The sequence below is a fragment of the Acipenser ruthenus genome, chromosome 1, assembly GCF_902713425.1.
Source record: "Acipenser ruthenus chromosome 1, fAciRut3.2 maternal haplotype, whole genome shotgun sequence".
NCBI classification, from domain to species: domain Eukaryota; kingdom Metazoa; phylum Chordata; class Actinopteri; order Acipenseriformes; family Acipenseridae; genus Acipenser; species Acipenser ruthenus.
In genome coordinates, this window is record NC_081189.1 from 19,303,618 (window position 1) to 19,329,716 (window position 26,099).

Consider the following 26,099-nt stretch of genomic DNA (forward strand, 5'->3'; position numbering starts at 1 on the left):
ATTTCCCAAATACCACCACTGCCTCAGAGAGGAAAAAGAAGCTTTACAAGCCCTCCATCTTTCCCAGAAAAAATGAAGACACTTTTTAAAATGTGGATCATTCAATAATCTAATATTACATATATTGTGTTTTAATTGTTTAAAAACATACATTTGATCTAGTCTAGCCAGAGAGATAGTACTGTTACAAATTTTTGACACTTCTGTTGTCATTCGGTTTAAAACTTTCTCAAAGTAAAACTGCACTGCGAAATTTGGCACTGTGGACTCCTGATTCCCAGAAGCTTCCTCTGTCATATCTTCCTTTCCCCTTCCTCCTTCCCTCCTGTTCTTTTTGTTTTTGGACAGTTTTTAACCATGTGTCCCTCAACACCACAACAAAAACATTTCATGGAATACAGCGTTCCAAAAATAAGATAATCACTCCCTTCCACCTGGCGCCGTCAAGCTGTGTGACTCATCCTGCGTGGATGAGCCACTCGGGGGGGCCCCCCTTTCAGTAACAACTTTGACTCTGTGTCTGCGAGTCTTTCAAGGGAGAAATTCCCCCCTGAACCAGCCATGCATGCTGTTAAAGCTAAGAAAGTTAACTAAATAACTAAACTAAACTATACACAGCAAATCTACACAGACCAAAAAAAAAGGATGAAAAAAAACAAGCACCTACCGAGTCACTCTACCACACTCGCCACCCACTCCCAGCATGCAATGCTAGATAGATAGATGTATTTGTTATTTATTTTATTTTATTGGAATGCAGTTTAATGCCCATGTAGATATAGATATACATAGAGATACAGGTATAGATAGAGAGAACGATGTAGAAGTGTAAAGTTATAGACACTACCTACCTAAGTGTAAAGATATAGAATACCTACTTCAAGCAAAGCTGAAAGAAATTGTACCACTTCAGTATAGAAAAACATTAGGATTGCAAGAGTTTAAATTTAAGCAACAAGTAGACACTTCCTGGGAAAAGTTTTGGTACAGTAGCACTGTTGTTTATTAAGGTTTATGGTTACATTTCACATGGTTTGATTTACATGAAGTAACTTGATTGTTTTTAATGTATTTTCCAGCAAAGCATGACCAAGACAAGGTGTCGTTAATTGATTTATTAGAATAACACCAGCAGGAAAACTTCAGTGCAGTTTGTCTTACTGTTTTATATGAGCTCATATAAATAAACACTGTTATATTTCGGCTTACTCCTTTATGACATTTATTTTTCAGGTGCTCACCAACCATAATAAAACGCACGACTTTTAGAGTACGTATTTGACAGGTGTTCTTCATTGGAACACCATTAAACCTGTTAATTATAGAACAGGTTTCGTCACACTGTGATTGAGTGGAGTGGAGATACTGGTAGCCAAAGTGAACAAGAGCTGTATTTGGTTAGCTGCTGGTCAGAAGAATAAATTGAAGATCATTGTATTAAACAGCAAAGCCCCTGCAACCCATTCCACAACTAACAGGTTTCATGGTGTTTCAATAAAGAACCAGTGTCTGCTCAACAATAAGTACATCTGAAGGGTGAGTGGTTTTATTACAGTACTATGTGAGCCCCTGAAAAGTAAACGATGAAAAGGTGCAAGCCTGAAATGTATATTCAGATGGTGTGTAAATAGGTGCATCTGACTTGGAAGTCTCTATATTAAGCTGATGATGCTGTAATGTGTGTAAAGTGAGTGGGCAAAGAGTTCATGCTTCAGGGGCTGAAGCCTTGGCAGGTTCAGTGTATACATTTGGCACTAACTAGTGTACTATTGGTGCTGACCTAGTTTTTAGAAGATTATAGTTGTATTGGAATGCATTCTTTTGAAATTTTACATAGCTGGGATCCCCTGCTGAGAACTGTGTAGAAATGGTGTGCTGTGTAGCCTACTGACTTAGGTCACCGTGTGAAAGCCAGGAAATGGGTTTGATTAGCCCTAATAGATGTTCACATGGTTATCATATTTTGCAGGTTTTTTCATGATTTACCTTGCCTGACTCTGCTTTACATGATTTTACTATTTTTACTGTGCTACTGTATTCCCCAGTAAACTTCAAATGATTTGCATCAAAACAGAATATAAAAAACCCTTCTCATTTTATTCGGTTTATAAAGCATCCCAATAAAATCTAAATAAAACTAACACACAAATGTTCGGATGCAATCATAAACCACGTCACCATTGACTGTATAAGGTGTAGAAACATTTCTGTTCAGTTCTCCACCTCGCTTTGAAACAAGCTATAATAATACATTTAGTTTGATGCACCCAATTTGATGAAGTTATGTAGGTTGTGAAACTAAGGCTAGGATCCAGTAGGTCACCCAATTCTTTTAAGCAAGAGAGACAGATTAATTCCATATCAGTGAGAATATCTTGGCTGAACTTTGTGTGCTAATAGTAGTATCCCAAAGGATTGTACTGGTAGATGCAAACAATTCTAAAAAAAGAAAGTTACAATTTTAGAAAGTAGGTGACAGTTTGCAAAGTAAGTACTGCAAAGTATATTTAATGGATTGGCTAGTTACTAGGAAGCTCCTGATGGAACATATTATTTGACAAAATCCATCTTTCTTCGATGTCTATTTTTTTCTTGTATTATCATCCTGTTTCATTAATGTTGCAATATATTTAATTTTGCAGCCAAACTGGAAATGTGTCAACACTGGTTTTCCCTGTGATGTATCTCAACGAGGTAAGAGCCCCATACATACATAGATACCTACACCCTGTGTCCTAATACTTGTTGTCTGTGTACAATTCATATGTTTCTGAAATAGACAAGTGCATATGTATGTCAGCTGTCTTGATCTTTGTTTTAAGTTCACCATCTACCTACACTTTCTCCTAACAAAGTTGATAAACTGTCTATAAAATACAGATGTCCCAAAACACATCCAAGAATAAGTGTATTTAAAGTTGTTCTTTCTTTCATCATAGAAGCAACTGTTCATTTTAGACCATCCTTTGTAAAAATGTTTATTGTGCCTTCATGGTATTTTTTTGTTTTATTATGGTTTATATTTTTGGTCACATGATGTCCATATAAAGTTATATTGAGTTATATTGGAAAAGCGTTGATTGTGAAACAAGTTCACTTTAGTTTTTTCTCCCGTAACTTGATTGAGACTATGAATCTGTTTCATTGAGGCACTGCTTATTTTTAATTCAAACAGAACACAAAAAGCGAGTTTAGTTAAATTGCTTTTCCCAGATTAAAATCTTAATGACTTGTTGCAAAAATGTTATAATCTGTTTTGCAAATAAAAGTTTCCTCTTAATTACACTATAATTAAATCAATTTTAACTTCACTCACTGTTTTGCGTTCGGTTTGAATAAAAAATAAGGAGCTGCCTTTTTTTTACATATATATTATCAATGAAACAGATTCATAATCCTCGATCAAGTTACGGGACAAAAAACTAAAGTGAACTTGTTTCACAATCAACACATTTCCAAGAGTTTAATTGAACGGAGTCGGCTACAAAAGAGACATTGCGTAATCAAAAATAAAAACCGAAAACAAAGAGCCCTATGCATACTATACCTGAAGGTCAAAACTGTAAGTACTACCACAATTGGAAACAACTAACTGGGGCAGCCTAGGGAAGATGGTTTTATTTGTTTTTATTAATAATCTACAGTACTGTTATTTCAGTGTATTGTGCAGTGATTATTGGAGGTGTTTATGTTCTGTAAAAGTGACAGATTGACAGCACTAGAGTGTGCAATCATGTGTTTGTATACAGAGGCCATGTGCTGCTCTTGAGAGCTTTCCCCACTCTGACGTGTATGACCTGTATCCTTAATGTACACATCCCTTCTCTGTGAGCCTGCCAGCAAAGGTGTCTGTTACTTCAAAATGTATATGAGGGTTTTGTATCTCATCATTTGTCCACCACATTATAGAACACTGTATTTTATTAACATTGCTGCCATCTGTGACTCGTATTGTTACTACAGTATTTGTCATTTGTCATTAATCAACTAAGGCACTACTCTTGAACTTATTTTTTCACAGACCAGCTTTGGCAGTTGTTCTTGTGTATTGCAGCCTGTTGTGTTGTGAACATGACATTTCTGTTTTCTATATTTATATAAAAGTCTTGTCAACAGCCACTGCTGTTGTGGGTACAGAGGTGTTAATAACACAGCAAGCCACTTCAGTTACTGTGAAGTGAAGTTCTGTTAGAAATTGGGCTCCAGGATTCGTTTTTTTATTTTTTTCCTTGCCGGTCTGTGGTTGAGGTGATCCAGTGGCTAAGATGTGACTGTAGTTCTGTAGGTTTGTGTTTTATCCTGGATTTTAGACATTCCTTAAAAACCTGGATTGTTTGGGAGTTACTGGCAAAAGGGTCACTTCCCATGCAATTTCCAGTTGATAACCGGATTTATAAATTTGTTTGACACTACAGTTTGACATATTGTATGTTTCATTTTGGAAATGCAGTATTGGTTACAAAAATAGTCAAGACAGTTTAGATTATGTAGAAATATCTGTCCTTCAAAAAGCTTGCTGAACAGTAAAGCAATAGCCAATAACTGTTCTCTCCGCCTATAAAGACATTTTTGTACATTTCAGAATTAAACCGAATGCACTACCACATGTCACATTAAGTGGTGACATCACAATAACCCTGTTGCCCTTTCATAATGTTTTACTTTATACATTTGGGTGAAAGGTTATTCTCAAAACTCCCCCTCCCAGTTGCTCTGCTCTTATTCTGTCGGTGACATGAACCCAACCACACTAGTTTGCCAGTCACATTCAGAACAGTGGCTTCTGAACCATGGTTGGGGTCTACTTAAACTGATGTCCCTGTTAGTCAATTTAAATTGGCTTGAAATGAAAGCAGTGAAACAACAATCACAACAATTATTGCGTCTCTAAAATATCAATTCCAATTCCTTTGTAGAAATTGGAATTAGGAGTTGATTTTAAAAAGTCAGACTTGAAAAAGTTTGAGAAGTCTGTGCTTGCAAACAAGTACAACTAAAATAGAAGTAGGTTTTCAGTACAGTATGTGCCAGTGACTCGCATGTATAACAACTGCCACCACGGCAACACCTCATAGCTCAGAAACCATTTGAGATGCAGACTTGGGTAAAATGTGCCTGTGACCATGGCCTTGTATGGCTGCATACTGGTGGCATGTTACTTTTGAGGTTGCACTTAGGACCCAGAATCTTAAACTGTATTTCTGTTTTTGGATAAACATTTAAAGTTATTCCACAGTGTATATTTTTGTGACAAAACAAAATAAATGTATATTTATAACAGTAAGGCAGTTTAGGGGCTTAATACCCTGCAACCTCCATCACAGAAACTCTAAAAATACAGCACAGCTGAACAGTTTGTAGAGATGCAAAGCCCAAGGAATGAAGGGAGTTGGATACGGGTATGGATGTTTTTTATTTTGCATGCAGACCAGTAGCAGTGCATTGCAATACATCATTTTAGATTATCCCTGTGGTGACAGAACTTAATATTGCAGCCAACCTGTATTCTGACAGAACTGCATTTAAACCAGATTAAAACTCATTAACCCCAATATGGGATTTCCGTATACTGGTTCAAACCAAACAAAAGGCAGAGAGGTGGATGTGGCAGACTCAAAGGTTGGTTAAACTCATTCACCCCAGGCCACGTTGGACCTGAATGTCGCACTGAGTTTGTTCCATTGAACCCTGATTGTGTTTTCTCAGAGTGTGGAGATTGATGCCGAGTCTGCAGACAAAGTGAAGTCGGTGGTGTACCAGGCCAATGTGGTCATCAACATCCCCTTCATAATAATGGCCTTTGGGATTCTTCTGGGGGTTATCTTCATTGTATTTTTGTGCAAGAACCGAGAGCCAGAGGTGAGTTCTGGGTTCAGCCTTCATAATACACCACTCTGTTTTGTTTTTTTTCCCCAAAATTTGTATTTTGTTACACTCATAACATGTTACAGGCATGTTCTAATGGCATAACATTTTACATTAACATGGTGTTTTGCATTTCGGTCTCACAATCTAGCTTGTGGTGACACAAATAAAGGCAAAACCTGGATTTGATCTGAGTTTTAAGGACATTGTGTACAGTAAAGTATTTATGTCTAATGTATGACCTTCACTGATATATGAATGATACACTTATTTTTCTTGTTTTCATAGAAATTATAAAACCCCTGATGTAAAGTTTATTATTTTATTCACAGGGAACTAAAGAAGAACAAGGACCTCTTTTGCAAGCATCATCATAACCATGCCTAAAGGAAAATATATTTTTTGATAGTGGAAGCTTTGAAATGCTCGCTGCTTGTAACTCTATGGGGGAGGGCTGGCCTTTCTAGGCTAGTCTCATAAGTTCCTTTCTTTCTGCACTTTGTAACCCCAGGACTGTAATATTTACCAACTTTACTACATTACCCATATAAAAGTTTACAATAGTAAAAGCATAGCATATGAAAGTATTGTACAGAATGAGATATGGTGAACTATGGTAAATGCATAGTAGAACTATGGGAGTGGGATGGTAAAACTGCAAAAATACAGTGGTACATTTTTATATGGGTATTGCTTCTAGAATAATATTGACTACCTGTATGTACTGCATGGTAAAGGTTGCTATTTGAACTGCAGGTTGCTGGTTACAGGCTGTGTAAGTGTTCAGAGTGGATTTTGGTGCAGCACCTAACACTTATCGAATCCACTATTTTATTTTTGATAAATGCAGACACTGCTGTGTTATCTTGGTACTACAACTAAATGTTTCTCCTCAATTACTGGCATTATTATAAACTATGCAGGTTTTACAGGTGTCCTCTAACTCATTCTGTAATCGTTGTTTGTTTGTTTTTTTCATAGTGGAGAAATCAAAAGAAAAGATTGCTGTAATACTGTTAGGCATCCTCTGAACGTCTGGTTCTGGTCTTGTTCCAACCATGTGCTTAATAATTATATTAAAGAAATTGAGTCCCTGGCCAGGTCCTAAAGCACTTGCGGCTACTTTCACAGACCCCGTCTTGGACTACCTTACCAAACTAATATTAGGTAGTCCAGGATTAGTGCTAATCCGGGTCTGTGAAACCAGACATTAATCATTTAAGTACAGTATAACAATTAAACATGTCATGGAACAGCACTCTAACCAGAGTTGTCTAGCTGTGTTAAAATAAAAATCTTAGGCCCCACATTTTCAGTCAGGCTCACAGATAATATTTTTTGTGTCCTATTATTTTATTTTTTTTATGATTGTAATGATCTCTTTTGAAACACTTTCTGCAGTTGTTGGAACATGGCTCTAACTAACTGAAGCTTTCAGGTGAACTAATTATGTTTATTAAAAGTTGCACTGTCCCTCAGTCATTTTCTAAACTAAAATACAATGACACTTTCTGTGTCTGTTCTTCCATAATTTGGCCTTCTTTGCACTTTAGCTGAAAGCAACAGCGTTTAAAGCGGTAGCTTTCGTGATCCAAGCTTCCTCTCCATTTGAATCCTGCCGACCACAACTCCACTGATCCACAAAGGATGGCGTCTGCTTAGTGTAGCATTCGAGCGTCAGAAATTACATGTTCAAGCTTCTAGTCTTGGAAGCAAAGCAGAAATGAAAGGGAATTTCCTTTTTTCTTAAATTGTATTTTGTTACACTAGTACTGTAACATTTTACAAACATCTACTGAGCTGCTATTCTCAGGGTATGAGCCGCCTTACGGAAGCTAAAACTATTATTTAAAACCATAGATGGCAGCACATCTCTGCGCTTTTCTTAATTATCGTAATATGATATAAAAAGCTATAAAGTAAGGAAAGAGAGACAAATCTCATTGGCTAAAAAGAGTTCCAATCTGTGCAACAATGGCACCATACCAGCGCAGCTTAGAACTTTTCAAACCACACTGATTTCATTTGACAGCCTATTTACTTTGATACCTGTGGAGCAGTCGTGTCATTATTTCACTCCTAGGTGTGTGAGTGTTGAACCACATTTAAACTTCCTGTTGTGTGTTAATGCTTTCATATAGTGGTTCAGCTGTACATAATATCCTCATTACAGTCTGATTTCCATGTTATTTTCTGCTTGCTTTAAAATCAAACACTTGTAAAAAGGGAATGCTTGTCTTTGATTAATGATTGACCGGCTTCAGAATTGATGTACTGTATGTCTAATAACAAAGTTATGGCTAGTAACATTCCACAGCTCTCAGTGTGCCTGCTTTATAGCAGGTGCTCACAAGTGTCAAACAGGTGAACCTTGTAGGTAATACTGGAGCTGAAGAGCTACCAGTTAAACAAAGATAAGCAAAGTTTAAGATGAAATGATCTTGTGTGCAGGTACATTATATAAAGACCCTAGAATGGAGGCATTACTTTTGGAATATTTTTTTTGAAAAGTATCTTATCAGCATACTCTCCTTTTTGAAGTATTTCTCTTGTTTTGTCATCAGTACTTGTAGTTGCAATATAATTCTCTGTTATTATTATCAATTATGATTTTAACTGCATACTATAAAATGTCTTGAGTGGTCATCGTCCGAGAGTAAATTTGATAAATGTTAATACAGGGGGAAAGTAAAACACTCTAACTAAACAATGCATATAGGAACACATTGTTTTAATATTGTATGCACAGGCATTTAATGTGCACGTCTAAAATTAAAAAAGTAATAAAAGATAATAACCAGTGTGTTTTATTTTTTGGCCAAAGTTGGTTCTTTTGCTTTTGCTTTTACATGTTGGCCTTTTGTTTTGTAGTAAATATGAGTCAAATAAACTTTACAGTATTCTAAGATTCTGTAGATAGTGGGCAAATAATTCTATAAAACGATTTGCTTTACTACTGTAGAATTACAGCATGTAATGTTTCATTAAAAACAATGTGATTGCACTATACAGATTATTCTAAGGAGGAGATAAACATATTGTGTTTAGTCTACTCAAAAATGTTTAATTCAGTAAATTTTGTAATGTTGCTACATCATGTTTAAACAATTTAAGCACAGTGTTTTACAATTTAAAACAATTCTATTCACAATTCAATGTAACAAACATAACAATAAACCATTCTAAAAGATTTATTGGCTCACAATCTTTTATGATCGCATGGTATCAGGAACATTTTAAGATAGTAAATAATACATTTTAGAAAAATAAATAGATAAGGCAATATTAACACATTATCTATAACCTATAACCTTTTAGCTTGTTATGTGCAAAGTAAGCTTATATATATATATATATATATATATATATATATATATATATATATATATATATATATAGATTGATAGATATATCTATATAGATAGATATATCTAAATAGTACACTGTTTTCAGATTACCTTTAAGCAAAAGCTCTATTTACTAATATAGTAAACCCGTTGGCTTGAAGTCCACGTCTTTTTTTGGTTTACATATTTTAAACCCATATACAACAATGTCTTGTTTAGCATGGTAAGTTTACTTCTATGGATAGCTCTAAAATACATGTGAGTCTCACTTTAGTTTTGGGGTTATACAATCTTTATTAATACTTAATTATATGGCATTTCTGTCATAACCATGTAATTAAAAAATCAATAAAGCATTAATATATAGGGGATACTCCCATGAACGTTCATGGAATTTGTTCCACGAAATGAGGATGGTCAAAATAACCAGCGAGCCCCCAAAACACAACACTCTGTCTAGTATTCTGTCCATATGAAGTACAATGTATGGAAAATAAAGTGTTTAACCCTAAATTGAACAGATGGATTTAGATTACTTTCCTTAGGTCATGCTCTGCTTCTGCTTAGCAATGCTGCATGATTTGCAATTAGATTAAAATGAATGCAAAGAAAAAAACCAAAATGAGATGCAGTAAAAAAAAAAAAATTAAAATAAGAAAAAATGAAATTCACTCTGTGGTGTTGAATATGAAACTCTAGAACGTGTGTAAGTGGTGATACTATGCTGGTTTAATGTTGCTCAATAGTAACATTGATAGACACATTTTCTTTAACAGATGATCGTGAAGGCCATTTTTCTCTGAATACTATAACGGGTTGATGTGAAGAACTTCCACATTCTCTACTTCCAGACGCTGCATTTCTTTAGGTACTAAGACGAAAACACTCGGATTGAGCAGTAGTCATCCCTACAAAGACAAAGAGAGAAAAAGGTTAGCAGGGACTGTGAGATGCAGAAATATTTGGCAGTGTGGTAGGCTAACACTAAAAAGGTATAATACAGAAATAACACCTCTGTTTTAGGCTGACAATCACATGCAAACTGCATCATGAAAGATCATGCAGAATGTTATTTCTAATAACATTGGAACACTAAAATTAAAACTGCTGTGTGAAGTAGCTCAAAGTAATTAATACCAGTGGTGGCTGGTGGTATGAAGGTATAGGAGGCGCCACTAATCTGATGGTGTATTACAGACTGGTCATGCAATACTATACATCAGTGGTGTCTTAACTTCCAATTTTCACTCTGCTGCCATGAAGTGCCCTTCCCTCCCAGGGAGTCATCCTCTATACACTGTAATAAATCATCACATCTTGAACACATCATGAGGCTAAAGTCACAGGACATGCAATTAGTTCAAATTTGAATTGACCTTCTCAACAAAAATGAAAATAAACAAATAAAATATAGCTTGTCCTCTGACATTTCCCTCACGATGTCTAAACTACATTTTCTACTCAAGACTTGCTAGCAAAGCAGGGGATCCTCTTCTTAAATAAAACAATTTTAAAGTGCCATTACTATTAAACCTTATCCTAAAGCGACAACAGTTTATATTATAAAGAGATTCATTTTGGGTTTCGGACCCATCGTTTGACAAACAGCCTTTTAAAAGTTCAAAATGTTCTCGGTTTCCAATGGAATCTTGCCCCTTTTGTTGGACCAGTTTCAGAAGGCCGTGTTAGTAAAAGTCCTTCAGGTTTTTTCAGTGTCAGAACAGAATGTTTAATCCCAAGGGCATCCAGTTTACAGGATTGATAAGGCTAGACAGATAAGTGGGTAATTCAAAGTAAATGTTTAGGCAATGACATGTTCTGTTACTGTATAACACGCACTGTAACGGTTTACAGGGGAGCTTGGTTCTCCACAGTACCAGTCATGATGTCATGTAGCACAGCTAGTGAAATGTTCAATGAAGTGGATTTCTGAGAATTTTCAACTTTATATGTATGTATGTATATATATATATATATATATATATATATATATATATATATATATATACACACACACATACACAGGTAGTGGACCAAAAAATGGAAACGCCTGGGTAAATGAGGGACACCAAGTATATTGAAAGCAAGGGCTTCCACACAGGTGTGGCTCATGCGTTAATTAAGCAAATAACATCCCAGCATGCTTAGGGTCATGTATAAAAATGCTGGACAGGCCTGGTTGCCTATAATTATGGCTAGCATGGCTGCAAGAGGAGACCTCAGTGACTTTGAAAGAGGGGTGATTGTTGGGGTGCGTTTGGCAGGAGCTTCAGTTGCCAAGACAGCTCAACTTGATGATGTTTCACGAGCAACGGTGTCTAAGGTGATGTCGGCATGGAACTCTGAGGGAAAGACATCATCAGCAAAGGACAACAGTGGGCGGAAGCGCATACTCCAGGATCGTGATATCCGTGCATTAATTCGAAGTGCAAGGCAAAACAGGCGAGCAACTGCAGATCAATTGACTGCAAATTTCAACCTGGGGCGCGAGCAGCCAGTTTCATCAAAAACGGTCCGCCGAGAACTCCACAGATTAGGACACCATAGTGGCCCAACGCCCTATTAAGTGACTTTACATTGGTGTTTCCATTTTTGTGTCCACTACCTGTATATTAGTGTTGTAGTGTAATGGCATTTGTCTTATATAAAAAATATATATCTTTCCTCTTAAAGAAATGGTTTTGTACAAATGTTACATTACAAAAAATAATGTAGTTTAATTTGCGACGCTTTCTTATGTAAAGTGAGACACGGTGTTGGGGGAGAACACAATCTAAAATACAGCAAATACAAAGTTTTTTTTGAGGATTTAGCCACTCTTCCATCAAACCATTCTCTTCTACAGCGTTTCAGAAGTCTGGAAGTCAGGGTGCGGTTTGCAGAACTTTGTCTGAAGCCCCTGAGCTGACAGCGCAAGATTTTGCACTTTGGTGCATTATTTATTAATATCTTAAGAAGTTTCAGACTTTGACCCATTTGATATTATGCAAGAGCAAAGACACATTTCTGAGAACAATAAAACAGCCTAAGTAGTTTTTGTTAGTGTTACAACTGGTGTGTTCCTCTCTAAAAATGCGCCTTCGTATTTGAGATGGCTTCAAAGTAGTACGTTTTTACTACGTGAGATATGTTAAAATAGTTCACTGTGATTAAAAACTATTTCTACAGACTAGCCAGGCTGTGCCTGTCTCCAGTGTGACATAAAGGTAGCAGTCACGGCAGTGCTCCAAACCCAGATGTCTAAAATGCTCAACACTTTCCAAAGCCTTCTTTATCTACAATTTGTTTAACGACAAACTTCAACAGCTACAGTTGTAATGTCATCATGTTCCCCAGAGGTATACAGAACCAAAGTTATTAGTATGCGTTTCATAACAGGGTTTGTTTAACCCTCAAAGTGGCAAGAGGCTGAGCAAACAACTCAAAATTGCTTTCATTCCCTTTCAGCGTGGTCAAGTACTGTACACACATGTTTCAGCTCATTCTTTCATCTGTATAACTGGCTAAGACACTGACTCAGATGTTTCCATTTAGTTTCTTTAAGTTTTTGCCTCAAAATGTAGGCTTAAGAGATGTATTCAGAAACCACACCTGATTGGTAATGCTCACTTAAGTGTGCATTTAGGGTAGTTAACAGATATAGAGCCGTGGAACTTACTTGCAGTAGTTGGTGCCGCACTCAGAGTGGTCTCTGCAGCTGGCTCCTATTGGTCTTTGGGTAATCCAGCGCCACATCATCGATCTCTTCACACGGTTTACCAGCTGAACCCCATCACCTCGCGGGAGAGCAGCAGCCTGAACCTGGGGACAGTTAACAGAGCACACTGTCAATCCACGGACAAAAACAAGCGTCTAGGGAACAAAGAACCAGTGGAGCACCTAAAAACACCCAACTGTTTGAATTATACCTTCTGCTAATATCTGAACCATTTCAAGTGTCCCACTCAATGTAAGAGCAGTCACTTATTCCAGTTATTTGCTGTTACAAATGGCTAATTCAATGGATCAGCTGACTGCTGAAACTTTTCTAAATTGTGCTTTTAGAGATATAAACAGTAGTATATTAAGTAGTACATTTGTTACAGTTTGTATACTCTTAACACTGACATTCCTCAGCATAAGCTCAATGGTTAATACGATGTAGCTAAATAGTGGGAAAATAGCACAGCACTGTTGTTTCTTTTGTGAATGTTATCACTTATGGGAATTACAATAGATAATGTGCATTGCACCTATAGCATAGCCTTTTATTTTATTGTTGTGTTATTGATTTTTTCTTCCTACAGATAACTTACCAAGAGCTTTATATTTACACACCAAAACAACAAGCCATACTAGGTGTTCCACAGTATATTGCTTTGTGTTTCACAGTTTTGAGAATACATAATGTCATGTATATGGCAAAACAGACTGCTGCCTTACATATAGAATATTTATCAATATATTTGCAATACATTGGCATACCATGTATTATTTCCTACATATATGTTGCACCAATACACAAAGATCCGTAAGGTGCACATCAACCAGTCATCACTCGAACATCGAACTACGGGGTGCAGATGAACAACATCATATATAGCACAGAAAGTACCGCACCTTCCCATTCATCAACCACAAACAACGGCTGAACTTTATAGATCTCTTTTTATATTTTATTTGGTTCCCGGACATAAAAGTAATTAAAAAGAAACGTTTCGACAGTCAAACTGTCTTCATCAGAGGTAACAAACAGATGTGCAAATCTCCCATCATATACACTCATGAGTAACACATAAACAAGCGTTTCTCATTCCCTAATCAGGGAAACACGATTTGTCAATCAACAGTTCATCCAATCTAAAACTCAAAATAAGCTACATGCAATACAAAATCAGTTTCAAAACCTGTTCAAAACAAGCCATTCTCACATTGAGCACTTTACAAAGACATTAACAGCTTATTTTAAAGATCTAGTCAATTAGCATTTAAACAAAGTACAAAATTCAAAGTTTTTTTTTTATATGCACACAAGAGTTGTAAATCCATACTCAATATATATAAACACCCATTAGCCTAATGTATAATATTTAATGTTAATTGTTAAAAGTCTTCATTATATACTCTATAAACCATTAATCGATTCAATTCATGAAAAGTTTGACTTTTCTTAAAAAAAAAATCTTCATTATATATAATGTTGTATACTATATATAGCACTCCTGAAGCCAGATTGCAACACTTACAGTTACTCTCACTAATTCAAACCCTGGCAATCCAAACTGATCTACAGTATAATCCAAACCTTCCTGTCCTAATGAAATGCAAGGTGATAACAGCTGTAGAAAAAAAATCAACTGAGTTTAAAACATTTACAAAAGTATGTATTAGTATTCAAATGCTTATGATTTTTGATTAAGTATAAGAATCTAAAACATAAAACAAAGAAGATTAGACAAGGATCTTATGTGGCTGTGAAGAGAACATGCAGTATATATACTCTACCCCAAGTACTGTCCTAATACTTGTTGGAGGGTAGTATATATCACTGTTTGAAGCAGCTGTCTGGCAAGGGCAAGTGAGAGGCCAACAATAAATAAATATAAAAACAAATTCAAATGCAATTACAGTACGTATGTAAATGTATATAAGTGAATATGAAAGTAAAGCAGGTAGATTTCTTACCTGGATGTCACAGATCAAGAAGAGTATGAGGCTGATAGCAAACACTCTGCAGATTACTGTCCTCATGTTGAACAAATAACGAGACTACAGCTGGCAAATGCACTCACGCGGGGGAATGCTGCCTGGCTTTATATTAGAACTGATTATCTCCGCTATCAGACAAGGAGGTCAATGAACAATTCAGGCTGGTTTGACAGTTACTGTACAAAGGGCACTTAAGTAACATTGATTCCACGTGTTGTGTTATCCAGAGACTTCTTATCCTTTTATTTAGTAAGAGTTTGAACCTCTGAACCATTGGGCAGGATTTATCAAGGCCTTTATCCCAAAATGCAGTCTGCACCAAATATGACTGTTGGTGTTACAGAACTTCTAACAGAAAGTCCTTAAAGGCAGAATAGAAATGGGTTAAAAAATATATTTTCTTTTCATCTGTGTTATAGATAGCATATTTTCTGAATAAAAAAGAAAACACTAATTACTGTTCTAACATGAAAACACCTGTCTTCATTAAGCTTAATTAAATGTCTGAATGGTTTATTTCAGGTTATATTTGGGTATGTTTTTCCTTTCTTAAAAAGTGTGCTTATGGCTTGGAGAATCTAGCCCAATATCCTAAATGTAAGGGCTTTAAGTCTTACAATACTGTCCAGCCTAAACTAATCAGAAACACAGGCAATAGTCTTCTGAGTATAGACATGCTGAATTATGCACTTTCAGCTGGACGTCCCCCAGGCCAGCCCCACCCTTTTTTAATACAAAGACTGTTCTGAGATCATGGTAGTGGACTTTTATATATAAAGGGAACTGATTAAGGTATACATATTTTAATTGACGTGATTGTTGCCCATGAAATCCCATGCTAATTTGCAGACCGACAGAATATACAGCTACCAGGTTATCACCACATACTTATCATATTATCAAGAACAACCCCACCGGCTAATTATAAGGAGGGATTATTGGGGTTTATCTTTGACCTCTGGGGTACAGTATCTGCATAGTGAAAGGGAGTTAACTAACTAAAATATCGGACGAAAGACGCAAGTGGAGGGCAAATAATAGATGCTTATTATTATTATTATTATTATTATTATTATTATTATTATTATTATTAATAGAATGAAAAGATTGTTCGCTACAACTTCACTAGACTTGTGATGCTATTACTCAAAAAGATATTTATTTGTCAATACTTAATATCCCTGATGTATATCTAATAAAATATTGTAACTGGTGTTTCTGTAAATTGGGTACTATAGGTGCAATTACAATGGTCCAGCTGACAAATTAAAACATATGCTAGTTTATGATAAATTTGCATAAGGGACAAATAGAGGGTACTCCATGAAGTTCAATATACAGTGCCTATAGAAAGTCTACACCCCCTTGAACTTTTTTCACATTTTGTTGTGTTGTTACCTCAGAGTTTCATGCATTTAAATGAGGATTTTTTTCCACTTATCTACACACCATACTCCACACTGTTAAGGGGAAAAAAGTTTTTATTGAGAAAAAAATATATATATTAAAAATACAAAACTGAAAGATTATAACTGGATAAGTTTCCACCCCCCTGAGTTAATACTTGGTGGAAGCACTTTTGGCAGCAATTACAGCTGTGAGTCTGTTGGGATAGGTCTCTACCAATTTTGCACACCTAGATGTGGCAATATTTGACCATTCTTCTTTACAAAACTGTTCAAGCTCTGTCAAGTTCCTTGGGGAGCGTTGATGGACAGCAACCTTCAAGTCATGCCACAAATTTTCAATTGGATTTAGGTCGGGGCACTGACTGGGCCACTCAAGGACATTTACTCCAGTGTAGCTTTGGCTGTGTGCTTTGGGTCATTGTCATGCTGAAAGGTGAACTTACGTCCCAGTTTCAGCTTTCTTGCACAGGGCAGCAGGTTTTCCTCACGGACTTCCCTGTACTTTGCTCCATTCATTTTCCCTTCTATCCTGACAAGTGCCCCAGTCCCTGCCGATGAGAAACATCTCCATAACATGATGCTGCCACCACCATGCTTCACAGTATGGATGGTTTCTTTGCATTTAGGCCAAAAATGTGCATTTACCACAAGACCTGGTACTCGCTGCCCCATCCACGGCTGCACCCTTCATCCTAGATACGGATGCCAGCAACGTAGGGATCGACACAGTGCTGTCCCAAGATTGCCACGGGGGGGGGGGAGAGAGAGCTGTAGCCTATTTCAGTCGGACCCTCAGCCATGCAGAACGTAACTACTGCGTGACTTGAAGGGAGCTACTGGTGATGGTGGAAGCCATCAAGCACTACCGCCCCTATCTCTGTGGTTGCCGGTTTCTACTCCACACTGACCATGCCTCGCTACAATGGCTGTTGCAGTTTTGGGAGCCAGAGGGGCAGTTGGCACTGCATGGTCTATGGGATAGCGCATCTGCGTTTCCGTGCTTCACTCCAGGCCGATGTTGGATTGCAAAGTCAAAAGCCTGGAGTGAAGCACGGAAACGCAGATGCGCTATCCCATAGACCATGCAGTGAACAGGGTGCCGTCACTGTGAGCAGCGGGAAGCCAGAGAGCAGGAAGCTGTAGGAGAGGGCAGCGAGGTTGTGCACGTCCGAGAGGTGCAGGCGGTGACCCCGGAAGAGTGGCGCAGGCAGCAAGCACAGGATCCTGACACCAGCTGGCTGCTGCTCTGGAAAGAGGGAAACAAGCGACCAACTTGGGAGGAGGTGGCTCCCCTCTCAGAGACTGTCAAGGGCTTGTGGTCACAGTGGGGTGCACTCAGCCTCCGAGAGGGTGTGCTATACCGGCAGTGGCAGGAGCCGACCAGCGGAGAGCAGTGATGGCAGATCGTGGTACCAGCTCCGCTCCACGACGATGCGCTGCAGACAAACCACGGAGTCCCTGGGGTAGGGCACTTCGGGATCACAAAGATGTTGGCGCGCCTCCGGGCTCGTTTTTACTGGGGGCGATGCCGGCAAGACGTCGAGACCTTCTCCCACCGCTGCGATGACTGTACAGCGGAGAAGGGGCCAGTTGAGCGCTCCCAGACCCCCCTTCAGCAGTACCAGGTCAGCGCGCCAATGGAGCGCATCGGGGTGGATGTCTTAGGGCCCTTCCCGGCTACCGATCAGGGTAATTGCGTGGTGCTGGTCGCCATGGATTACTTCACAAAGTGGCCTGTAGCCTACGCACTGCCAGAACCAGGAGGCTTCGACGGTAGAAGATGCATTGGTGGATGATTTATTCTCTCGGTTTGGGATTCCCCAGGAGCTGCACTCTGACCAAGGGCGCAATTTTGAGTCATGGGTGTTCGCTTGAGTGTGCCAGCGTTTGGGGATCCACAAGAGCAGGACCACCCCGCTGCACCCCCAGAGTGACGGTTTGGTCGAGCGTTTTAACCGGACGCTGAACACGCAGCTGGCCATCATCATCAGCGAGCACCAGCGCGACTGGGACCTGCACCTGCCACTGATTCTGCTTACCTGCCACATCGCTGTGCAGGAATCCACCTGTTGCACCCCTGCGCTGCAAATGATGGGCCGCGAGCTCAATACACCTGCGGATATAATCTTTGGACAGCCACCAGACACAGGGAAGCCTCCTGGACCAGAGTACATCCAGCTCCTGCAGGACCGGCTGGACAGTGCCCATGCTTTCGCCCGGGGGCAGCTGCAAGCCGCTGGAATACGCCAGCACTGCCACTGCGACCTACGGGGAAAGGGGCAGGACTTTGAGCCCAGGGAACAAGTGTGGGTATACAGCCCGCGGAGGAGAAAAGGTTGCTGCCCCAAGCTCGAGTCCTCCTGGGTTGGCCCCTGCACGGTAACGGAATGACTGGGCGAAGTGGTGTACTGGGTGCAGCTAATTGCGAGGAGCTGGCAGGTCATGCTGCACCCCGATCGGCTCGCCCCGTACCAAGGGCGGGTGTCCCAGCGGCAGCAAACCCACCTTTCCCTGCACCCGACAGATCGGGGTTTCACCCACCACAGTCACGCCATCTCCAGCGGCAGCGGGAGCTGCCTCACCGCCCTGGGAAAGGACCGGGAGGAGCCGCCGTGTGCGCCGTACACCTGCCCGATACCAGGATTAATTGGGCTGCTCGCTGAACTCGGTGTTCTGGACTTGTTGCAATGGCAATGCTGGGGTTTGGATTGCGTTGTTATTTCACTGTTGGTTATTGTTCATGATTGCATTTATTGTTGTGCTGTACATGGGATATGACTACCCCGGATATGCCAGGTATGTAGTGTACGGGGCTGGGCTGGGAAGCTTTTGGGGACAAAAGGATTTAAGAGGGGGGCAGTGTGACGTGCACGGGGGCGCTATGCAAATTAGTTGCACAGCGCACAGGATCATGGGTAACCTGTAACTGGCATAAAGAGGTAATTACACTTTGACGGGGGGGGGGGGCTGTTATAAATATGGGGAGAGACTGGGGTGTGTGTGTATGCTTGTATAAACATTATTTTTGACGGTTGCATAAAACTCTCTGAGATATTCATTTAAACTCTGGCAAGTGTTTTCCTCAAAATGTGTGTTTATATTCTTTTCCTTTAACCAGTCTGGAAAAACATTAATTGCCCGAGCTGTTTGTTTTCTGGTATTTTTTCAGTTCTATTTCCATTAAATCAAGTCGCTGTTGGGTAGCACTCCCATGTCTAGCACTACTAGTAGTATACTGATGGTAGGTTTTTCAGTTTGTCCAACAATACTTCCCTCTGTACTACTTACAGCGACTGTAGACATCTATAGAGGTGCTCATATTTCCTGGGATGTTTTGATTTAGCCATTCCTCAATTGACATCTTATTAAAAAGGCTGAAATTTACTTTAAACGACATTTTGTTAATAGCTGATGGATTGATCTTGTTGGATTTGTTTTTGTGATGCGGTTACAAAGATTCTAAGGGCATGCATATCTCAGGGGTTATTATTATGCATTAGTTTACCATGGTTCGCCATGTTTATTAATATTACCTCGCTATTCTTTACAATGCTTTAACACTTTGATATGTTTTTACCTTGGTAAACTTTTATTTATGGGATAGTCTGTAAAATTACAAATTAATTACATTATTTAAAAAACCTTTTGAGTTTATGAATGTATTTCTTCTTCACGTATTTCTTGTGTTTGACTGTCATCTTGGCCAGACATTTTTGCTATCAACTTGGGCAAGACAGTCTCACAAGCGGCAAAACTGAGTTAAATCAGGGGCACACAAATACAGTTTATTTGTAACCATAATATTTCCTACATTTTAGGACAGGAACGCTAATATATATATATATATATATATATATATATATATATATATATATATATATATATATATTCCAATACTAATAATTTCAATGTTGCTTCAATATAAGCTTTATTTAAGCAACTAGAAGGTAAAATGCATTTCCCCCTTGTGGCAAAATACAATAGTGCACCTTTATTTAATTGAGTCTTGAGTCCTTTTTGGTTCTCTGAAAAAACAGTTGAATTGAAAAACGATTCTTATTTTAAAACTACAAACATTCCATGCCTATACTGAAGCATATTTTGTTTTGTCAGTTATTTATTTAGTTAGTTAGCTGTTTGTTCATTTTGTCAGATTCGCACATACTCTTTTTATATATATATATATATATATATATATATATATATATATATATATATATATATATATATATATATATACTCTAAGCACACTCTTAAACTAAGGGGAGACATTCAGGAGGACATAAAGATGTTTTGGACTCCTGTAAGTGGATCGTTCGTGCACTGGGCTTGTAACGTATCCAGATGACTTTTAATAATCAAGAAACTCACACAGAGTTCAATCTGGGAGATCCAGTACCTTAACAGGTATAATAGCATTAATACTTCAATACGTTTATGGTTATAACATGTTTTGCCCTTAAGCTATGCATGCATAAAGCTAAAAACGCCCACCGCTAAATCCTACCATATCCAATATATATCACTCTCCACAACTAAAACATAAATCCTATACCTTATAGCAATGCATTAATATAACAGAGATATACATTCAAAATAGTTCTTACCTTCCAAAATATATATGGAAGTGTAGAATATAATGAAAGGACAGAAACTGTCTTCAAAGGCAAAGACTTCTAAATACACACCAACAACAATCAGCTTGATCAGAGATCTTCAGAGCATGGATCACATCAGCTTGTAGTTAACAAGTTGAGTGACACTTGACTAGGGTTTTACCTTCGCTTCTTACGTCAGAAGTCTTAATTAAATCTCAAACATTAATATGTCTTAACAGCTCCTGTCCTTCAAGTGAATAACATTTTCAAAACATGCTAACTCCTTCAATAAGATTAATTAGCCATCATCCCCTAGTCCACCTCTCCTACAGTACATCTCCAAAATATGTAAGTTGAACTTTTGAACTGATGTTATTCTTTTTTGGTACCAGGGAGTTCCTGAACACAGCATGCAAGTGAATACAGTGCAAGTATATGAAGAATACATATAGAAAGATGTGTTTAATATATAACACCTACTTTGGTTTAATTATTCCAACTAAAATATATTGGATAGGGGCTGGTAGAAGGTTCATAGCAAACTTCTAAGTCTGCAATTATATATCCAATTATTTTCACTTAAATCCAGTCTATCAAGAACATAGTCAAAATATAACTGTCCCATTTTAGCTATTCAATGCTTCAAACTAAACTTGACCTCTCTGTGTTTTTACAAAAATCCTGTTCAGGCAAGTTCCGAACCACCTGCTTCTCTGTCGAAGTCATCTGTCATTAATAGAAAACTCTTCTGTAAGCATTTTCTCAGACGTATGGCATAACATGGTCCTATGCTATTGCTCACACTCACTGGTTTTTTCCAGGTTTACATTAATGTCTATGATTTAATGAAGCCATATATAGCTCATCACTGACTCCCCTTTCCTGTACCAGAAGGTATTTCTTATTATGTAAAAGATCACTCATTATAGAAACCTTGGATTTCAAACCCCTCAAACATTAAAACTCGCATTAGTTGCCAACAAGTTATTTCCTTCAATTACCCATGCCTGGTACTGTTCCGTTTCAAGCAAAGACAAGTTTAACAAATTAATTACATTCTCTTTGGCATATCCTACTATATGTCTGACACATACTGGTACCATTATGTTTTCACTGAAGTTTTTACTTTAAGTTAATTTCTGCACTATACTCTCTTATTTTCAAACTTAACAGTTCTTCTGTTAAAATAAAACATTTACACTTATATTCTGTTTGAATAATCCTAGAATACCTGTTTTTAGCTTAAAGACTACTTTCAGATCAAGCTTACTTCTCTAAATAAGAGACTTGACTGTGAACATTTGAGTTAATTAAATGAGATTCTCGTTTCTGCTTTTCTCCTCAAGGTTATAAACCTTGGCATCGGTAGCTCAGACAAGGACAAGCTTAGCTCATTTCCCAGGTGTTTTTTGGTCAGCGTAACCCCAACCTATCTCCCTTTTTACTCAGACTTACAAAGATACAATAATATTTTTACTGTTATAACAGAATAAACAGGAATATAGAATGCTCTAACATAACTATAGGTTAATACAGACCATATTATAACTTTTTCTACGAACAGTGTGTTTTAACAATTTGTTTAGTATTTCTGCTGACTTTATATTCTTTAAAACACAGTACAGTTATTACAACATTTTAAAACACATGTAGTTTCACAAAGGTTCAATTTGCATCCCAAAGATCAGCCTGCTTCCAGTAGCTGTCACAGTCCTGGGTCAGTTTCTGCTCTCAGTGAGTCTGTCAAAGCCACCACAGGTGTGTCTTTAAAAGCCTGATACCTGCAAAAACTTAAGTCTTGTTAACAGGGCTTCCATCTCTATATTCTCATTCCCATCATCAGTGGGAAGACTTTAAATAAATTAAACTGTTTCTATCAAAGAGCCATCTAGCTCTGCCGCATACACCTTTCACTCAGAAAAGGTGATTGCACCTTGTATAAGGGAAGACAGGTTTTAGGTTCATTTGTGACATTTTATTTAATTATTTACGGATAAGGACATGACTCCATGTTCAATGTCACTATTGACCTGTTGGTGGCAGCAGCATGTTACAAATCCATTAAGAACACAAGAAGCACAGTGAGTCTGAAGATCACCTTGGAATGGGTTTGATAAAGCCTAGAAATTAAAAACACACCTGCGGCCTCTAAGAGCTCTCAAACATGTCTTCTTTCTGAGTCCAGCTGGTAAATCAGAGTGTAATCCTTGACCAGTCCCTCAGCAATATCGTGACCCTTAATAATCAGACCCTTAATAAGCACTCGGATATGGTTAGAAAAACAGCTTGCTTCCGTACAGCACAATCATTAAAGAATGTAAACAAACACAGCGTGCCAGGAAGCAAAACCACTGGAAAACTATATTAAACAGGCTTCAAGGAACTATATTTCACTTGATAATGTAATTGTCTGTTGGCATTTGTAGGTGGCATGGTAACTATTTTTCTTTTAAAACAGTGCCAAATAAGTAGCCTTCTTTTCTGCAGTTAGTCCAGCCAGTAGCTTAATAGTGGCATATGCATACAGTAAATATCACACAGGAGGAGTCACCGGGACACAGGCTCATTATTATGACTTTTAAAAACATTACTTCAGCTTGTTCAGGAAGGTGACTGTCACAGTTGTATACACTGGACTACTCAAAGTACCCTTGTTCCAGAAGCAACATGTTTTCTGTTTAGTTTACACACACAGGGTCATTTCATTGCAACATTTTGTTAAACAGTACATGCCAAAGAATAAGAAAGAGCAAACTCATAATAAAGTGATCCACAGGGCTTCTATATGCACTTCAGGTTGACCATCTATCTGCTGAAAATGACTTTATAATCAGAACAAAATAATTTAGGAATCTTCTTATACTTCATGCATTAAGTCAGTAAAATAAAAATAAAAAATGATCAGAATAGTATTACAATGTCTTGTTTCATTATTTTAAATACAAGCCTCTCTCTCAGAATGTTTTTTTTTATCCCTGAACTTTTGAAGGAGAAAATCAGTTTGTAACTACAACAAACTGACTCGGCCTTGCAACTCATCTCCTTAATCCTCGTCTTTATTAGACTGAGCCAAACAGGGAAACGGATAAAAACATTTGAAGAGTCGCTGGCAGGTGCTTCTGTCCTTCGAGTAACATTGACTCAAGATGTGCTGCTTTATTTCATCATGCAGCCAAACCCAGAATGGATCCTGAAAAATAAATACCTGACAGATTTCTTTATCAGTGAAAATTTCACAACATTGTATAAATAAGAGCCGCTGTGCTGTTGAAAGGGCTCAATCATTTACAAGATACACGGAAATAGACAATTGTTAAGAATTGGATTACCTTTTGGATTTCTTTACAAAGCGTGTCGGTAATAAAACTCCACTTGAGAAGAAAATAAAGTGTTATTACAAAATACAAAATATTATGTCTTACTTAATGGCTTGGAATTTATGGCCCAGTTAATGTATGTTAGTTGTTTTTCTCTAGATTGTAGGTTATATGTTTTGATTCTCCAAGAAAGATAAGAAGAGAATAATAACAGTATCTTCCTACGATTTGGCTCTCTGTTGCTCTAGTACAAGCATGCATATTAAGTGTTTTTGATCAATCCTCTAATAAATGGAATTCCAACAATTTCATTTGACCCAGTGATAGCCTGTAGGGTATATATCGCACCCGAGACATATTCACTCAATATTTCTAATTATTGTGCATTACATATGTATTATAACTGACATGTTGCCTCGAGATTGGTTCTAAATGGGTGGGGAGAATAAGGGTTTAGACCCCTTTGAGCAGCAAACCTCAATTCCACACACCTCTCTGATCACATTATAATTGCCTCAAAGCATGAACACTCGTAGGTCATCATAGACAAATAGAACAGTGAGGTGTTACATCTGATGTTGGTTGAACCCCAGGCTCAGTCTTCTCTGTAAGATTTGACCTACTACACAAACTGGCACTGTAGAATTACTAAACCTTATTCCTGTGCAAATATATATGTATATATATGTAGTGACTTTACTAATGGGCACATCAATTGGCATCTCAATTGACCACCTTCATCTGCTGTCAGATGCTGTCAATTGCACACTTTCATTTGATTAACAGTACCTGCTGCTAATAACTGTTAATGGACTGTGGGGGGTAGATAAAAAGGGACTGACAATGGTTGAGGAGAGTTGCAGGACCGGTGCTGTATATGTGCTAGACGTGTAGTGAAAGAACTGATGCCTGAACTTTATGAAACCACAGAATATTGCGTTTGAAGTGGACTGTGAAGTTGTGTGATTGTAGCGCAAGGAAGTCTAGAAAGAGAATCTCTGGTTCTAGCTTAATACTGCGGGCGGATCACCTATACTCTGGAGGGACCGATAACCTGTACTACAGTATAACCCAACACTACGTGTTTCAGTGGGAGGCTTTATACTTTACTATTTGATTGTTGATTTGCCACGTTTCATTTTTGCCTTTATTGATTTAATTGAGTTTTGTTTGTGGAGTTATTTTTTTGATGAGTTTTGTTGTCACATTTATTTTCTCTTATGCACTAGTCTCTTTAATCACCCCAGTGAAAACGCCTACTCTAGGGAAACCTGGCTGAGCTCGAGTGCCCCCCCTACTGACTGTAATTGTGAGAACATTTCTTGATGGAATTTAACCTGTGGTATTTTGCTTATTTATTGGGGTTTTTTTTAACTATTTATTGTAATTTAATAAAAGCTTTGAACTATTACTTCTGCTCCCAGACTGCTGTTCATTTTAGCCACCGGACAATCTATCTACCTATTGTTAATAGTGGCACAAGCACACCTAACTCTATTCCGGACCTTACCAGATAACCAAGGTGGTGGGTTTGTTTATTTATATATATATATATATATATATATATATATATATATATATATATATATATATATATATATATATATATAAAATCACAGATCCTAAATACAAATTTCAGTGTACCTATAAACATGAGAGAGAGAATTCATATGGTTTTAGTAACGCTATATTTAAACTGACTTATTGAAATAAAAACAATTTTAAACATTACAGATGTGGCAATATAAACGAAGCATTCCCCAAACTACTGTTCAACACACACACACATTTGCATTCCTGTTTGTAGGGACTTCTCATTGACTCTCACTATCCTTTTATTTACTATTTATAACTCCAGTCAGACAAAACTCCACA

The 26,099-nt window shown here is 37.8% G+C and overlaps 2 protein-coding genes across 2 annotated transcripts in view; one reads left to right on the forward strand and one right to left on the reverse strand.

Moving 5' to 3' along the window:
- The window catches only part of LOC117409052 (lysosome membrane protein 2-like), a 45,148-nt gene extending 36,093 nt beyond the window's left edge, over window positions 1-9,055 (forward strand). The window contains exons 10-12 of the mRNA XM_059017444.1: window positions 2,643-2,694; window positions 5,707-5,859; window positions 6,198-9,055. Coding sequence (XP_058873427.1) covers window positions 2,643-2,694; window positions 5,707-5,859; window positions 6,198-6,242 — 250 coding nt within the window. The 3' untranslated portion in view covers window positions 6,243-9,055. The remainder of the gene's footprint in view (window positions 1-2,642; window positions 2,695-5,706; window positions 5,860-6,197) is intronic.
- Window positions 9,056-9,919: 864 nt separating this feature from the next.
- LOC117400825 (liver-expressed antimicrobial peptide 2-like) lies at window positions 9,920-15,013 on the reverse strand. Its single transcript, XM_034001144.2, has 3 exons — window positions 14,877-15,013; window positions 12,871-13,013; window positions 9,920-10,120 (listed from the first exon to the last, which is right to left on the reverse strand). The coding sequence occupies exons 1-3, from the start codon at window positions 14,940-14,942 to the stop codon at window positions 10,084-10,086; spliced, it is 246 nt and encodes an 81-aa protein (XP_033857035.1). The 5' UTR covers window positions 14,943-15,013; the 3' UTR covers window positions 9,920-10,083.
- Between the last annotated feature and the right edge of the window lie 11,086 nt (window positions 15,014-26,099).

Coding starts and splice junctions, on each gene's coding strand:
- LOC117400825 (XM_034001144.2), bottom strand. CDS start 14,942: ATGAGGACAGTAATCTGCAGAGTGTTTGCTATCAGCCTCATACTCTTC. Junction 13,014..14,876: donor TCTTGATCTGTGACATCCAG/GTAAGAAATCTA, acceptor AACTGTCCCCAG/GTTCAGGCTGCTGCTCTCCC. Junction 10,121..12,870: donor TGCGGCACCAACTACTGCAA/GTAAGTTCCACG, acceptor TTGTCTTTGTAG/GGATGACTACTGCTCAATCC.